The sequence below is a fragment of the Melanerpes formicivorus genome, unplaced genomic scaffold (assembly GCF_026170545.1).
Source record: "Melanerpes formicivorus ecotype bairdi unplaced genomic scaffold, bMelFor1.0.p_v2 SCAF_35, whole genome shotgun sequence".
NCBI lineage: Eukaryota > Metazoa > Chordata > Aves > Piciformes > Picidae > Melanerpes > Melanerpes formicivorus.
Window position 1 is genome coordinate 2,895,138 of NW_027142387.1, and position 17,962 is coordinate 2,913,099.

The following is a 17,962-nucleotide window of genomic DNA, read 5'->3' on the forward strand; positions in this document are numbered from 1 at the left end:
AATAACATGCTGATAGAAAATTACCACGAAAAACTCTGCTCCTCATGTTTTTTGGTTGGTTGGTTTGTTTGTTTCTGCCCCTGTAGTAAATCAAATTCAGAAAACAAACTGTAGAAACCAAACTTTAGATTCACACATCACCCAAGCTGCATCATTTTAAGAAATGTTTACCCACAGTGCTTGTGTGGATATTAGGCCTTGGTATCACTGTTTGCCTAATTTGTAGCATTTAGAACAATCACATTCAAATTACTCAGCTACCAGCTCTAGTCATAAGTTATAGTGACAGATTTGTTGCACTGACTTTATGTAAAACAAGTAGTAGTGTTAATTTAAGTCCTAGGAAACAGAATAAAGACTGACAGTGGCCACAGTCTGAAAGCTACTTAAGCATGCTGCATCAATAGCATTATTTTTATACAGATGGATTCAGATGCATATCCTTCTGTACCCTACTGAGACCGAAACTGAAATAGCTTGCAATGAATATACAGCTCCCAAACCCATGTAACATACATACTCTCTTTTAGACACACCATGAACATTGTTCAAGATTTCATTTTGAAAATTTTATTTAAAGCAAAACTTTCTCCCAAATTTCCATTGCTGACTTTCAGGTTCATTGCAAATCACTTAATTTACTTATTCAGCTAATGAGTAAGCCATCCAGTTAATCCATCCCAGATACTTAATTGCAAATTAAGTTGTGTTCCTTTGCGTAAAGCACTTAATACCTTTCTAGAAGTGAAGTAATACAGAAATGCTTCAATTTGCGAAAAAGTGTAGTCTCAGTAGTAGAGTGCCACTTTAATATAGTTATCTGTAATTAGGCATGTATAAGTGGAAGAAGACAGCTGGTATGTTTGTTAAGAATTACAGGGGTGCTAGACTTTAAAGATACCATATTATTGCACAATTGTAATCTTTTCATATGGCTGAACTAAACTAAAACCCTAATCCTTTTCTGTCTTGAAAGCACTTTCGAACAGCTCCTAACTTCCTCCCGGTTCTCAGACTTCCCATTTCTTACCTTGTCTGGCAAATCAATATTTATTTATCTTCAATATGTGCACTTTTAAATTGATGTCATACAAGCGGAACTCATTTTTGTCCCAAGATCAGCCTGCCATCAGAATTCACTGTTTGCTTCATCTTCTACTCACCTGTCCTTGTGCATTAGTAACGAGTTGACCTGTGACCCCCTGAAGACTGGAGAGGGCATTGCCAAAGGCCTGGGAGCTTGCTATTGAGCCCATGGCTGCTGCTGCTGCAGCCGCTGCTGCTTGGCTTGCTAATGGATTATTAACCAGCTGAAAAAAGAGAGAAAAGATCATGGTAAAACCCCTGATAATCACAGAAACACAGAGTGCTAACTGGGTAACACAAAAGTGACTGGGCTAATGTAGGTAAAAAATATCAACTCCATGAGCTTGAGTAGTTCCAGAGGTTCTTGTTTCTTTGGCTTTGGTGTCTTTGACAATGAATGGTTTTTAAAAACTCAGAGGAAATTCCATGTTAATAGTGAAGAATAAAACTCTATCTCTTTAAAAAAAGCTTTTTATTATCCCTTGGTTTTTTGTTTTGTTTTCTTGTTTTGGGTTTTTTGTTTGTTTGTTTTGGGTTATGCTTGATGTGTTTGTTAGGTTAGATGTGCTAAAGCCACAGCCTAATCCTCCTGTAAACAGCAATCAGTGAAAGATCAGTGTTTGACTTGAAAAGGATATTTACATGGAGATATTTGGAACAGAGACTATTTTACTAATGACCCTAGAAATGAGGAGAACCTGCAGATCCTTTTAATTTGTATAATTAAGTAATGGATCTCAACATCTATGTAAGTCACAGCAGAGGATTTAATCTTGGTCAGTAGAAATTGACTAAAAATTCAAAATTCATTTTCAAAATATGATACTGAGAAATTTATATCTTTTCAGCTGCAAATGATTAATGACAAGACTCACAAATGTTCATAAAATGAGTTGTCCCACCCATTTCAGTCCTACCTGGGTGCTATTTATTAAACATAGAGCACAGTCATGATTTTCACTTTAGGAGATTCTGGGAACACCACAGAGAGACACTCTTATCAAACATACAAAGTATATATTCCTCTGTTAGGATCAGATGTCCTCTGGGAGATGGTTTCTTCACCTGATTATTATGAAGTTTATATTTTCTCATCCTTTTCTGAGAAAGGGCAAACTTTGATTCAAGCACACATAAATGAACGTTTGAAAAAAATTAAAACTAAAATGCTGGGAGTCATCATTGCTGGGACAGATGTCCTGAGAACAATCAGAGTGCAACAGGCTATAAATGTACTTGAGAGCAGGTTTCCTCCCTACAAATCATCACATTTTTGCAGAGCTTGAAAAACACACACTAGCAGAGTAAAATAGCCAGAAGTTTGAGGGAGAAAAAGGTCTGGGGACAGGAAATACATTTTTTTTTTTTTTTCTCAGGCTGAGGTGAAAATGCTGAATTTAACTCAGAAAACCTTAATGTTTGAGCTGAAATTAATAGGAGTTCTAAGTGCTTAGATGACAAGTAAATTATCAATCCTATAGAAATGGAGGGTCACAGACTCTCCCAGTAAGGGAGAATCCTCAGACAAGCTTGGCTTCAGAATAGGTTATAAAAAATTAATCAGTGATTAGTAGATGTTTTAAGCATGTTACAGATATGAGTAGTGTGTATGTTATGGATGTTTAGAAGCTCATCAGTAGAAGATGTCAGATATAGTTATAATCTATGCTTATAAGATACCTGTTTGTCTGTTGGATGTTGCAAATTCTACAACAATTGATTGGTCATACATTAAAACATTGATTAATCATTCATTAGCCCTTCATGAAGTATTTATAAATGGAACCTTGATATAAAGTGTTGCCTAAAGGGGCACCTTGGGCACATCCAATCCCTCTAGAAATTGTAAAGTAAATAATTAAATAAAGGTTAGTAGCAATACTGGACAGAAAAGATGACATTGTTGGAGGAAATAGTTTGATTTGGAAAAAATTGTGATATGAGTCTCCAAAACCAGTTTGAGCTATCCGACCGCAAGACAATCAAGCAGGAATAAAACACAAGGGGGAAGGGATGGGGGGTGAGGGGGGGGTCAGGAAGGTGCAATGACTGCTTGGTTAGCAGTACTCATGAGCTGTGAAGATAGGGGAGGTGAGCACAAAGACCAAGGCAAAGCTCAGTCCCTGGGTGCATTTAGCCAGCATGATTCCACTGACTGCACAAGATGTGATCCAAATGTGGTTGTGTGCACTCCTCAGTGACTGGGGTGGTGGTGCCTGAGTGTGGCAGTGTCATGCTGAGTAACGCTAGGGAAGAACTTGTCACCTCACTACTCAGAACAGTGAGATTTTTTTATCGTCCAGATCAGAAGCTGGTAAATGCTGTCTTTCTCCACAGTACTTAAAGGGCAGCACTGGGCCTTAGAGCAACGCCCTTGCAGATATAAGCACATGAAAATAGGGGCAGCAGTAAAAGTGTAAGACTTTCAGAAAAGCCTGTCTGCAATCTTATTAGGAACCCACAAATTACTGCCCCTATGATCCTATAACATCTGATTTACAGGTATAAACAGCAATCTTTTGCACAGTTACCTGATACCAGGTAATAAACTACATTCCTTGCATAGTTTATGGCTTCAGTAGCCTATAGGAACAGTTACTTGGGAAGCATAAGTAAGCTTGTGAATCTAGAAACTGTGAAGAGTTAAAAACTTCTAAAAACCAGAATATCACTTCCTACAATCTCCTTTCCATTTTACTTGCTCCAGTCTTCAAAAACGGTACTATTTTCAAATACAACAATAAAATTTAATTACAACAAACCCTGGAGACACTCAGGATTGCTTTAAAATGCATCACAGAGATAAGCTACTTATTAAAAATGATGGCAGAGGCTATGATATGCATAGGTACCCTGGGTAGTACCATGTTCCAGGAAAAATCACAGTGAATGGGCCAACTCATAGGGTAAGAGACTTCGAAGCGCATATAAAAACATCCCCAGCTATTCATAAGTTTGATTGAAAATAAGAAGATGCATTTTTCTTTTGAGTGCTTTGAGAAGCTGTTGACTGCGAGTTACACTCTGTTCAACGGATCCCTTTTATATTGTGTGCAAACAGAGGATGAAGAAAAAAACAACTCATTTCATTATGTCCAGACACCAAGGTAACTCCTATCACATTATTACATCTTGCTTTTATTTAAAAAATATAATCTGTGACTTGAGAGGTTTAACCCATTTCTCAGTGCAGGTCAGATCCCTGAGAACACTTATTGGAAGTAATAGAAATGTATTATGAAAGGGATCTTCACATTTTGTTTCTGCATATAAATAATGATTTAATTTGGAAGACTGACACACTTGGAGCAGTCAATTCCAGTGCCCAAATTTCTGCTCCCTCTCAAAGCACCAGCCATAACACCAGGTAATAGCGATCTTAGTTTAAAGTGACAGGCCAGCCCTCTAAAGGTTGCTTCCACTAATGACATGATTATATGGGGAAGCAAACTTTATGAGGAAGAATTTTGTAATAACTGAGTACCTTCAGTACATTGTTCTGACTGAACTTCTAAAGGCAAATAATACAGAAGTTGTTCTCTTTTAACTCCATGTAAAGCCATTCCACTGCAGCAAGCAGAACTCACACAAATAAAGCTAACTGGTAAAGTCATGGAGGATGAAAGAGGCACTACTTACAACAACTAAAACCTCTGACTTGTTAAGTTTCTAGGGTTAGGAAACACTCTTAAAAATAATAATTCAAGAGAGGAGTGGCAGAATCAATGCTGCAAGCAGCTTTCCTGTGAGCTGCATATACTTCTTCTGGAAGAAGACCTTCTTCCTCTCTTTTTTACCAAAGCTACCTTAGTGTCTCAGTGAACTTGCTGTGAGAAACTGAACAAGCACTCGTGTATTGTGGAATACAGGGTGGGATTTGATAGCCTACACAGTAATTCTACTTTTCTCTATAAAGGGCATATCTTACTTAACCTTCATTGCCCAGGTCTGGAAATCAAAGAGCCAGGTTTATTCATTACAGTATGACTCATTCAACAAATATAAAGGAAAAAAACAAACGGTTTGACTGATGGAAAGCCAAGGCATTTCAGGATGCCAGAGCATAATATGAAAAAATGGACCTGTAAGGTGAAAGGTAAGGTCACTTTATCTAGTCTCAGTACAAGAATAAAGTTAGGCCTTGTGTTCTTTCTAAAGGACTTGTGGGAGAGGCTAAGAGTGGAGGTCTGAATGCAGCAATGGAGAGCAGAGGCATATTGTGGAATAACAGCAGGCATAACTTAATTTTACAAAATAGTATTGGTGTTTTTCAGGAAGGTTGTTTTAAAAAATCACATTTCTAGATATCTCCTAGAGATTAAATTAGTGTAGAAAAGCAGTATATTCGATTAGGGACCAACAAATCCTCAGTCTCTTATGTTCTCAGACAATCCTTTCTGTAGGGAGCATCACACTACTAGATCAGCTACTGAGAGCATGTCTAACCATCACTTTTCAAGGGAAAACAGAAACACCCTTTGATTTAGATAACAACTCTAAAATTTGAGAATAATTCAGCAATAATGCTCAATCAGAAACACATCTTATTTTTCTATCCAGACTATGTGAAAATGATCAGAGAAAGGAATATCAATTAGTGTTTTGTGGTTTTATATCTTTTTTTTCCCAACAGCTGATTAGACAGATTCTGGGTAGTAGTCACTTTGCCTTAATGGAAAAAAACTTTCAAAATGGGCACAGGCCTCTGAGAATATTCTGGTGCCTTGTTCATTACCATGATCAAGCATTGTATCTGCATTGGATGCATAAATGGCAAAGTTTTGGTAGTGTGGAAGCTTCAGAGAAGGAGGGTAAAAAAAAAGTGAACATAGCAACGGGAACATCACGATCAGAGAAACAATGAGGAGGTGTGCCTCAGCAGAACAGGTATCCCCACTGTAGCTCTCAGAGGACCCCTCCCTGTAGAAGATGGGCATTTCCTGGTAACTGTGATCAATGGAGAGCCCACTCCAGAGTGGTGGAAAAGTGTGACGAGGAAGGAGGAGCAGAGAGGAACTGTTACAGACAGTAGCCCCTCATGGCCCCTGCACCACTGAGGGTGGATAGAAGATCTGGGATTGAGTGAATGAAGTTAGGTGTGGGAGAGGGGGAAGGAAAGTTGTTTAATGTTTGTCTTTTTGTTTCTCACTACCTTGATCTATGTTAATTGACAATAAATTAACGTTAATTACACCCAAGTTGAGTCTGTTTTCCCACAACAGTGATGGGTAAGCAATCTTGACCCATGAGCTTTCTCATCCTGTTTTCTCCCTCATCCTACTGAGGCAGTGAATGAACGGGTAAAAGCTAACCCACCACACCATCCCATTCCAGTAACTGTAGGTTATATCTAACAATAACAACATTCAAGTGCCTTCAACACCTTGAAGTCATAGAAACAGAGCATTCCAGTCTAGAAACTCACATGCCTGGTTTCTCAGCATGAATGAATTGATGAAGAAGCTAATTTTCCTTCAAAGTCCCTAGTAGCTCTTCTGGCAAATTCTTTACATAGTATTAATGCTTATATTCCTATGGTCTTCAATATGCACATGTATGTTGAACCAGTTGAGAGCTCCCTGGGCCTATGTTGAATCTCAAAAATCCTGAAGGAATTAAAAAAAAGATGCTGGAAAGACAGATTCAACTTAATCCTTAATCTCAATTTAAAACCTAGATATCACAGCCAAGAGTGCCAAATACTGTTTAGCAACAACAAGAAAGCCACTTAGCATTTACATAGAATTTTACAGCCAAGTTTTCCAACTGTGGGTGCTTGAGCTCTGCTGATTTATTTTATATTTAGAGTCTTAAGCAAAAATAAGTCAGATTTTCAAGAAATTTGTGAATGTGCAGGTCCCAAGAAGGACAAAAGAGAATACAGAGGCAACATAAAATAAAAGAAGGTGATATTATTCCAAAAGGTACTATGATTAAACATTCTGGAAACCCCACTTGGTTTAGCTATCAGTTAGAGGGTTTTTTTGTTGTGGAGTTTTTTCTTTTTTGACCCTCCCCTCTCTTCTTTTTATAGGATAATTACAACATTTAACTTCTATAAATGAACAACAAGGTAAAATGTCTAATAAAATGGCTGTCACAGAGCCTAATCATGCATAACTCTTTGAAGGCATGCCTGAGCAGACAAACGTTTGAAGCAATTCCCAAATTATGAAAAAAAAATAATTATCTGTCAACATTTGTTTCTCATACACTGCTCAGCTATGACCAACCTATAAACCATACAATGCAGTTACATTGTCGACCCATGCAATAATGTTTGGTTATTTCAAAACTGCACAGATCTGTGTTTGCAAATGGTTGTAGATGGTAAGAGTCCCAAACAGGCTGCTCAGAGACATTTCAGTATATACACATATATCAGAAATTATGTGCAGAATACAGTGTAGAGACAAGGGCATTGGAATATCTGAAAGCACCAACTTGCCAGGGATGCTTAAAATATCTGGTTCTCACAGATACTTAATCTGCTCATTATATGCATTTATTGTGGCTGAGCTATTTGCTGTCTAAATCTATGCTGAATTTTCTGTCAGGAATAAGTACTGATAGTGGTATCACTGATGTGACGTGACTTGATTTGATGCAAAGTGACGTGACCTGAGGTGATGGGAAGCATGCACTGCTTGTGTATGCCTTGATATGACATGGATAGAGGAGGATGCACAAAATTTCTCACAATGTCTTTGTAAGCAAGGTGCTGCTGGTCACATTGGAACCAGCCTAAAAAGCCAATAACAATTAACAAAATAAAAATAGTGTATTTTTAATATATCCATGACAAAACAAATAAAGAGCAGATATCATTCCCAGCTTTCCAGGACCAAACTACTTGAGACATGAGTAAAGAAGAACGCATTAGGAGACAGGCAAGGAGTGAGTGGAAAGCACCTTTGCCATTTTTGTTACTGCTCTATTAGTGACAGGTGAAAAAGAGAGAAAAGAAACTAGAGGAAAGCGTTCCTATTTGGAACAGATAAACTACATGATAAACTAAATTCAAGTTGTCAGTGTATCTGAGGCTGTTTACCAAAAGGAAGAGTGAATATATTTAGTATATTTAAATATAAATAACTACAAGGAGTAGCTGATTTGTAGTTTTAGCAGCAGATCAGTACCCAAGAACTGCTTGCAGTCTCTAGTTCTGTTAGCTCCTGGCTGTCCACCTTTTTAACTTACAAGTATGAAATGTTCCAGATCCATATAAACTGCCACATGCTGCTCCAGATTTTAATTAAACAGAGCAGTCTTGGTTTACTCTGCTTATGTAGCTTCTGTGTTTCTGATCTCTAAAATATCTAGAAATGTTTATTTTATGCATGATGCAAACACACTGTAAATAAACTACCTCATAAATTGTATTGGTGCCCATAAAGGAGGAAAGAGTACTGAAAAAAACTATCTGAATTCTCTAGTTTTCTGAGTAGTTCCTGTGTGTGGCAAGAATGAAAGCAAAAGACATCTCCTAAACTTTCTGAAAGGGGCTGCAACTCCACTCATTTCAGGTTGATTAGTTCCTCAGTTCCTGTGTTTGTCTATTTTAGAATGATTTATCTGGCTTCTGAAAGATGCTTTCCCCACAAGAAAAATGGTTACTTCAGGGCTCCCTTGCTGCTAAAAAAATGAACTCTTATCAAAAGGAAATTGCCATCTGTCTTCTCGGATAAGAGCCCAGCACTTGGGTCTCAGTGATCTAGCCTCTGTAGAAAGTGTGTCAACCATGAGGCACATCTAATTAATCTCCTTGATCTAAAATATTTATTTACTTTGAATTTGAATATGTGAATGGGGTGTACACATGTAAATATGACCATTTACATATATAAGTATAAGAAATGCAGTGTGAGGTCACACCATCATAATATGATGTAGTTGAGGAAAAATTTTACAGGACAAAATGCAATCCTAGCACTCATGCCTGGAACTGTTTTTTTGAATATTCATAATAAAAATCAGTCTTTTTAGGAACAGACCTTCTCTTTTAACCTTTGAAGAATAAATCCTACTTAATACTTAGGGACACATGGCTGAGCAAGAACATATATAAGGCTTGTTTAAAATTCCGAGTCAGCTGCTCTACAAAGATCCTAACTTTTGAATCTGGAAATACATTGAGATATTTTCATTGTATGTGATGTAACAGCATCGGCAGCTAGGTCTGCTTCCATGTAAGCTAAGTACTTATGCTGACGTTGCACTCCCTTGAATGTGAACAATATCAAATCTAAAGATGGGACTATGTGCAAGATTTTTGTTTTTACTGCTTTCAATTCCAAACCTACCTTACTGGGTGCACCAACCTGAGACAAATTTGAGGAGCAATACAGATGAATATGAGTGGAAAGATTTCTGACAAAGATGCAGGGCAGTCCAAAATCCAAATCTGGTTCTGAATCCAAGTGTCTAGAAAGCTAGAAGGATTTAATCACCCACAGTTACATCATTTTGTCCCAAAGACAAAATGATATGAACACCATAGTTGATATCTCATGTTTGAGAAGTTCTCAGTTTTCCAGGTTTCATGAGGAACATATGAAATACCAAATCAGTTGAGACACTGATTTCTAATTAGCCATTTGAGTTTTGCTAAAATCTCAGTATACAAAATGAGATTTGAGAAGTGTGAATAAAGTTGAAGGATTAATTTAGTTTGAAAACCTTAAAGCCCAAACTGCATTTTTAATTAAATATAAGGGGTGAGTGATAGCTACTAAAACAGGAAACTTGAGTGAGAGTCTCTGTGAAAGTAGAGGAAATGCAAAAACATGCTGGAGGTCCCTAATCAGGATACTGCTAACATTTTCCTTGGGGTGCTATTTAATCACTTCAGCACAGTTCTGAGTGCCCAGTGATGGGCTGGGAATGTGATTTTGTTCAGCTGTTTACTGTCTGTATGTCAATGGCATGGTTACTGCTATGACTCCTTTTCTAAAGATAGAACAATGAACACTTGGGAGCCTACACTGCCCCTCCTTACACCAGCACTATGTGAGCATATTGCATCTCACATGGTAGCAACCTGCTGCCACATTCACCCTTGGAAGGCTTAATCTGGTTTCATACATGTAAGAAGCCACTAGCTAACACAGAACTGACTATAGCACTTCATAGTCACTGTTTATACATGCACACATCCACTGTTCTCTTCACCACCAGTCCTGCTCTGTACATAAAGCTACATGTAAACTGATAACAACTGTGTATTTAGCATGACAAAAGCTGTGCCCTCAATGCAGCTCCTACAGAAGAGAAAAGCCAGAAGGGTTAACAGTGTAATGCAGCTACTAACATTTCCAGACAAGACTCTCTCCTCCCAGGCACTCCCATCTCCTCTGGTGTCAGTGAGAAATGCTCCCACAAAAAGGAGCACTAGCAAGTCCTGTCCCAGAAGCAGCACTTCCAGAGTGTGCTTACTCCTGCTGCGTGGGGCTGGACTGTGAACAACATCAGCTAAGTGATTCCAGGTTTGGTTTTGTTAATGCTCTTCTGAGAAGTGCACAGGGTATTTACTTTCTTTTTTTTTTTTTTTTTTTTTTTTTACATTAAAAAAAATAATAAATTTACTGATTGCCTTGAAAACTTGATTAAGTTATTCACAATTCAGCCATATCCCAGCTTTCCTGCGACTCTTCTTTGGGTTTCTTTGGTAGATGGATATAAATTTTTTTGTCCATGACAGACTCTCCTTCTGGTTTTACCTATTTGATTCCTTTTTCTCTGATCTCTTATCTCCAGTCTCAGCTACTTTGCTCATATCACTCTGGATCTGGTCACAATAGGTTTTCCTTAGGGGAGTTCACACAGAGCTGCAAAAGCATCAGTAAATCTACTATGTCTGTAATGCTGCCATATTAATTCCTAATCAATTTCAAAGCTGTATTTGAAACTCATATATTTCACCTCAGCAAAATCAAAATAACGTCAAGTTGCCAACAGCAAATGATGCTTGGAAATATAATTAAAAACATACAGGCTAGGAATGTATTGTTTCTGAGGTCTTTGCAATTGCCACTGTGCTAGGCACTATAAATTGATGGCAAGAGGGTATATGAAATCGAGATCCTCTTATAACAGAAGTATAGCTCCATATTGCTTGAGGTAACAGAAGAACTGCTGTTAGCTGAATGTGAGTGATGACTGCAAGTATAAACTGAAGATTTTTTTTTTTCCCCTGCAAGGATCAATTTGAAACTGGTTAAAACCTAAGGTTGAGATCTTGCTTAAAGTTAGCCTGCATGCAAATCTTAATGAAGTCCTGGGTAAACTCCAGACAGTTTGTTTTGTTGTGTTCTCTTCTACTTCACAGGTAGAGATGAGGTATGATTTATACTCCATGCTATGTGTCATTACATAAAACCACATGTAAATATTAATTCATTTACCCCTATGCTGATATTAATATATTTTAAACAAACAAACAAGTTATGGCAAGGTTTAGCTCCTATCATCCTCCTTTTTTTTTTTTTCCTTTTTGTGTGTGTAGGCAGAATGTCAGAAATAATGCCTGTGTTATTATTCAGTATCTGTAACTAGCTGAATACATAGCCTTGGGAAAGTCTAATTATCATGTACGATAAATAATTTCCTCCATATTTATTATCAATGGAAATCTACTCATAGACATTCAGCCAAGAAATTCTGCTATATGGGCAAAAATGTGTACTATCTTTTTCAACAGCAGCTCAGCTTACAACTTGAATGTCTGTAGATTTTCATTAAATTCATTATTACCTTGTTGTACCTAGACTCTTGTTCTTCCATAAGACACTGTCAATAGACAGATGAATTTCTTCATGTTCTAAGTATTTTCTGCTTTTATCTGTTGACCAGATTCACAAAATATTTATGGGCCCTGTGGCAATTCTTGTGCTTTACAAAACAGGGGATTTTTTGGTGCTAAAAATAACATAAGTTCCAAGTTCTTGGTCTGATTCTGATTCTTCTCCACCAGAATATCAATCTGGTGTAGATTTAATGAGGTCAGCAGAGTTTAAAACAGAGATAACTACTGTCACAATCAGCCCTTTGATTTCTTATGGGCTTCAAATCTACAATAAGGGGGAAAGGATACCCTAATTTGAACTACTAGAGGTAGCTAATTACAGTGACAGTTTATTGAAATCAAATAGTCTCACCTAAGGTCTGATTTTAAAAAAAATTTCATTTATGGCACTGCAAACTAGAGAAGCTATCCGTTGAAGTCAGAAGTCAAAGCATTTACACCTACAGCTGTGAAACTAATGGATCTTTCTGTTTCCAGACTGAAAAATTCCCTTGAAACACCCTACTCACCCCTCAAAAAAAAAAAAAAAAGGAAAAAACCCACAAAAAAACCAAAACCAAAACCCACAGTTCAGACAGACCAGAGGGGGGGAAAAAAAAAAGGAGAAGAAATAAATTTTAAATCACATGAAACATTTAGTTCAGAGCAAAATGATTTCTTGAATGGAAATACAAAATGGATCACCCTCACAGACGGGTGTTTTATAAATTGAGTAGAAATACTTCATTTCAATGAAATCATTCTTGCTTGCCTTTTCCTAATCTCATCCATTTTTGGGTGGGAGGAACAATATGTGTGTTCCTAAGTATTTGCCAGAATAGACCTTTGGAAAGGGTGCAGTCTGCAGACCTCTTTGAACTGGTACCCACTGGTACTACTGGTTGCTACTGGTAATTCTATTGGTAAAAACTGTAAGCCAAGGGTAAAAAATGCTTTTGCAGGCAATCCATACAGACAATGCTGATGTTCTAAAGCATCTCAAACAAGGTAGAAGTTGTGATGAATACAGCCTGAGAGCAATTAAGGCAGAACTCTGTCACTTTCATTATTACATAAACATGGGCATAGACGCCTTTCACCAGACCAGGTTGCTCAAAGCCCCATCCAACCTAGGCTTGAACACTTCAAGAGAAGGGGCATCCACAACTTCTAATGACAAACTGCTCCAGTGTCTCACCACCTTCGCAGTAGAGAGTTTATTGCTAATATCTGATCTAAGTCTAAATCAGTTTTAAACTGTAACTACACTCCCTAGTAGAGTCCTTCCCCATTTTTCATATAGGCCCCCTTTAAGACCTGTTCGCCAGGTTTTCTGCAAGTCAGCATCCTTATCTGTCTCTTTGAGGTGAAACTAAGAGGATTTTAACCTGCCTGCAGGTTTCTGTTGCTGAAAGAGGAAACAATTCAACACAAAATGACTGCACCCTTGTTTTGTGTTCAGTTCATAAGCACTTAAAATTAGGCCATCTTTTTTCTGTCCATGTTTTCTCCTGACATGGTAAGAAACCATGTGAATATCCACTGTGAAATTTCTGTTTTCAAGGGAATATATTGAGCTTCAGGTTTGGAAAGCAACAGAACATACCTTGTATTTTGTAGGGAATATTTGTTTTATTGCATGTTGGAGCAACCTGGGCTGGTGGCAGGCATCTCTGCCCATGGCAAGGGAGTTGGTATTAGGTTATCTTTAAGATCCTTGCCAAGCAAACCCATTCTATAATTCTATGATAATTCTATAAGCATCAGCCTTCTACAAGAGACAAACAAAACCAACAGCCTAAACTAAATCAGAATTTGTTACTTTTGCATGGGTCCAGAAGACAATATTTCGGTTGTAACTGCACAAGGACAATAGGAGTGTGCTGAGGGGCAATTTCCTTTCTCTCTCCTGAAGTCCATAAGCATGATCTGAGCATTGCAGGTTGCTACTGCATCTGAACCAACATCTACAGGGAGCAGGGGCAACAGTGTATTTGACAAGCTCACTATAGCTAAAGGGTTCTCTGACATTTCATTGGTGAATCCCACAGTAGGGGATTTCAGAAGGCTTCTCCTTCCCACTGCTCTAACAAAGACCTAATTTAAAGCAGATTTAACTGATACACTGTTAGAATTACAAAATGTTTCCTTTGATTTAAAAAAAAAAGAGACTGCTTATTTAAATCAATGTCAGTGAAATCAGATATCTCTCTTTATTGATAACTAATATGCAACCAAAAATAATTTGCCTTTTGAGAGCCATCAGCACAACAGGTGGAGTCTCACAGAGGTCAGCATAATGGTACCAGCTTAGAGCAAGGCAGAATTTAGTGCATTGATCCTGGCTTGTGAAAAATAAATCAGAAACTTTATGGATATTAAAAACCATGTTAAAACAGGGTGTTTTATACAGTAATTATTAGGTTATTTCTCAGTAATTCAGCCTACCAAGGATGAAAATATCTTTTTTATTGTTGCCTAGGATGGTAATAATTCTCTCTGGCATCTGTAAAAGCAACAATAGCTTTTCATTGATTTTGCTTAAAAGGAAAGTTCAGGGTTAGAAAATTAGTATTTCACGCGGAACCATGAAAAACTTTCCAAAGTATATGTGATGGAAATAGTAATAATTATGTTTGAGGAGGAAGGAAGTCTTGTGATTACGGTCCCTGGGCAGAGATCTGGAAATCTCACCGGGGGTCCAATTCTTCCAGATATTTTCATTTCTTTAATTTCCTGTCTGAAAAATGAGAACAATGAAAGCCCCTTTCTTTCATTCTGTTTGTTTGTTTTCTATTTAGAAAATACACTGAAAGTCCATCAGAACTGGATTACATATGCACATGCACCAAAGTAAGGCAAGAACCAAATTAAAATAAAATTTCTAATTTCAGGGTTAATCTGCATGTGAAATATGTCTTCCTGTTTGCTGCACCAGTACCTAATAATTCATGCATTTATCTGGTATTTATGTAATTTGGACACTTGAGCCATTAACCTGTAGATAATATCAGTGGAGGCCAAAAGATCCTCTGAAGTACAGAAATGAGTGAATATCTAAGTCACTAGCAAAGCTGGTCACAAAATACAGGTGTTTAAGTAAGAAGCATGTAAATGGTAAAAATAACTACAAGGTGGTATTTCAAAGCGAGGCCTGATTTTATACAAGGAAAGGGCAGATCCAAGAGAGCATAGTCTGGATCTGCTGCTGTTTATGAATTAACTGGCTCAGCTTTGCTGACTTACATCATCAGAACACCCTTCCTGAATGAAAGCCTCATCTTTCTGAAGTTGTGATCTGACAACATATATATTCTTTAGAAAATGTTAATTTTACCATTAATGCTCTTGACACTTTGCATGGATAAATCAAATAGTCAACTTGCCACCACAGTGGTGGGAAAATCCCCCATGGATCCTACCATGCCTTCTGGCTTTCTGTTTATTCACACTCTTGTAGTAAATGTCACATGTGATACCTTGTTTTTATCAAGCCCTATTTTAAAATGAATTACAGTAACTCGTATAATGATTACTTGAGCTCTGGACCTATCACTCTATCTTGTTATGCAGAAAAGCCTCACTTGTACAAATTACCCTCACCATATAACTGTTAAGAGAAAATAAAATCGGGGAGAAATTGTAAGTCAAGCCACAAGAGTTGTACTATGGAGTACTACAGGCCCTTTATTTATGATGGGCAGTAACTGGCCTCCAGGTTGGTGGACAGGGAAGAGCAGCCACGGATACAAGGCCTCATCTACTCATCTGTACAGGTGGCTGTTGTGAAAAAGAAACATCGATGATATAGTGGGCAGCTCCTGTTCTGTCACTGCTGGGACACAGAAGGTTTTGCCTCCATCTGGAGCTGTCCCAGTGGCAGGCAGCTCCCCACGTCATTAGCAGTGTCTTGAGGACAGCTCCTGTCCCAGGAAGGACAGCTTTAAGTGGCCTAATTTAGTTTTGGTGGGGTTTCTAAAATTATTTTGATGAGACTGTTAGGCATATATTTTTTCAAATGCTAGTAATCCTAACCCCCTCCAGGATATTCTTACTACCCAAGATCCACATTTGCTTCCTTGCCATTACCTCTTCTTTGCTCAGGGTAAGTTGGGGAGTCAGTAGAGACCACAGCTTAGTGCATGCTATCCCACGAAGTAGTCTGTGTATAGGGTACTTTTGAATCTCCAAAATGCATTAATTAGCCAGAATGGAAATTGGGGGTGGTGTTTCAATGAGATGGACTCCAACAGATGATATAAGTGCATCTCAAGTTAACTTTCTTCTCACACAGCTGAGGTTTATGCCTAGTGCTTGCTACCTATTCTTTATAAATGTCCTGGATTGGATGTGCAGTAATAAAGGCAGTAGGAAAAATACATGCAATCAAAATATTCTTGGCCCACCCTTTACCTCCAAAAGGGACTAGAGATTTGAAAAAACCTGGTACAGCTGGAGGCCTGCTGTCTGCTTACACCAGTGTAAAGAAGGTAAGAGTCAAGTCCTAACACTATAAATCCAGAAGCTTAAAAGTTAAAATAAATGGATAAATAATCAAATTACAGTGTTACAGAACAAATATGAGGCAATAAAAAAAAAGGAGCTCCACAGCAATGTTGTACATGGAACATAGTTCCTAACCCTTTATCAAAAATGTCCTTGAAGCCAATTACGAAAGACAACAGCCATAAAAGAAAAAATGAGGAAAAAAAAGAATATAAGAAAGAAAGAAACAAACAAAGAAAGCAATCACAGTTGAATTGGTTGCCTTTAGGACTGAGCCCTGGAAGTGCATGACTCTCTGTGTGCATGTGTGTTTGCATATAAGAACTGTGCAGGAAAAAATACACAAAATGCAGGACTGCTCCATAAAATTTAAGGAACAAATAATGGCCTAATATAGCCTACCATCTAATATAGGTGATATGCAATATCAAAGAAAAACCAAGAAATATGTTACATATACATTTTAGAATGTTCCCATTACCCAAACAGAACACAGGTAAAAAACTGTATATAGAGATTAATCTCACCAAGGATAAAGAAAATTACATTTCTTGAATTATACTTACAGAAGCAAAGCACTGCTGAGCTAATAAAAGAAATAACTAATTCTAACATATCAACACAAGAGTAGTGAAACATAAAAAAGTGGAATAAAAAAAATGACTGTAGAAATAATTGTTTTAAATCAGACACACAACATACAACACACCATAAAATCCACTAAATCCTAGATTAGGAATAGAAGAGGGAAGACTATAGGTAAATCAAAACACTTATGTATTTCTGTCATCTTTCTGCATCTCATGAAGCCTATACACCAGTCCTGCTGTGCAGAAGATCTAGGAGAGGAGATGATAGGCATACATAAGTCATTGCATAAGAGATGAGCCTTTAATCTACATGTGATGATCTTAGAAGCAGGCAGTCTTTTCGACTAGTGTTCTTTTTAGTTTTACAAAATAGTGTCACAACTATTCTGATATAACTTGCATTAGTACAGGAGGAAAAACCTTGTATCATTGCTCCACTCGAGCCCATACTTTGTCACAAAGCTGTGGCCTATGTGAGAATAAAGTTAGCTTACCCTGCAGTCACACTTTTGTCTCCTTTCTCTACGGGGAATGCCCCCAACACCTACTTTCTGACACTAAAGTTACATAGCCAGTCACCCTTCACTGTCTCTAGAGCTGGTACAGGGAAACAGATGCTCTAGGGGGTAATTTGGAGCTTACAAGGTCCTGTCCTTCTCTGAGCTGTCTTCCAGAGATAATTCTTTTTCCATTGACCATGGAGGCAACTGGGCATGCACTTGTGTATCTGACTTGGATGGCATATTCTAAAGCCACGTATGAAAGGCATGTAGCTTGTATCAAACAGGGTTTTGCAGTTTTCCCAGTTTTGGGCCACACTGCACACCAAGCCTCACTGCCTGACTCTGGGCATGTCTACGTGCTACCTAGCAATTGAGATTTGAGCAAAGAAGGTTAAGAACCTATATTAAGGGCCTATCTCTGAGACCTAACTATATAGGACTAGCTCCCAAATAATATGTTTAAGTCAAATGATCATTAAGTTAAATGGCAGTGT

At 37.8% G+C, this 17,962-nt stretch overlaps 1 protein-coding gene across 2 annotated transcripts in view; it reads right to left on the minus strand.

Moving 5' to 3' along the window:
* POU6F2 (POU class 6 homeobox 2) overlaps window positions 1-17,962 on the minus strand; it is a 290,005-nt gene that overhangs the window by 59,085 nt on the left and 212,958 nt on the right. For both annotated transcript variants that reach the window (XM_068156860.1, XM_068156859.1), the window contains exon 6: window positions 1,164-1,310. In XM_068156860.1, the coding sequence (XP_068012961.1) occupies window positions 1,164-1,310 (147 nt within the window). The remainder of the gene's footprint in view (window positions 1-1,163; window positions 1,311-17,962) is intronic.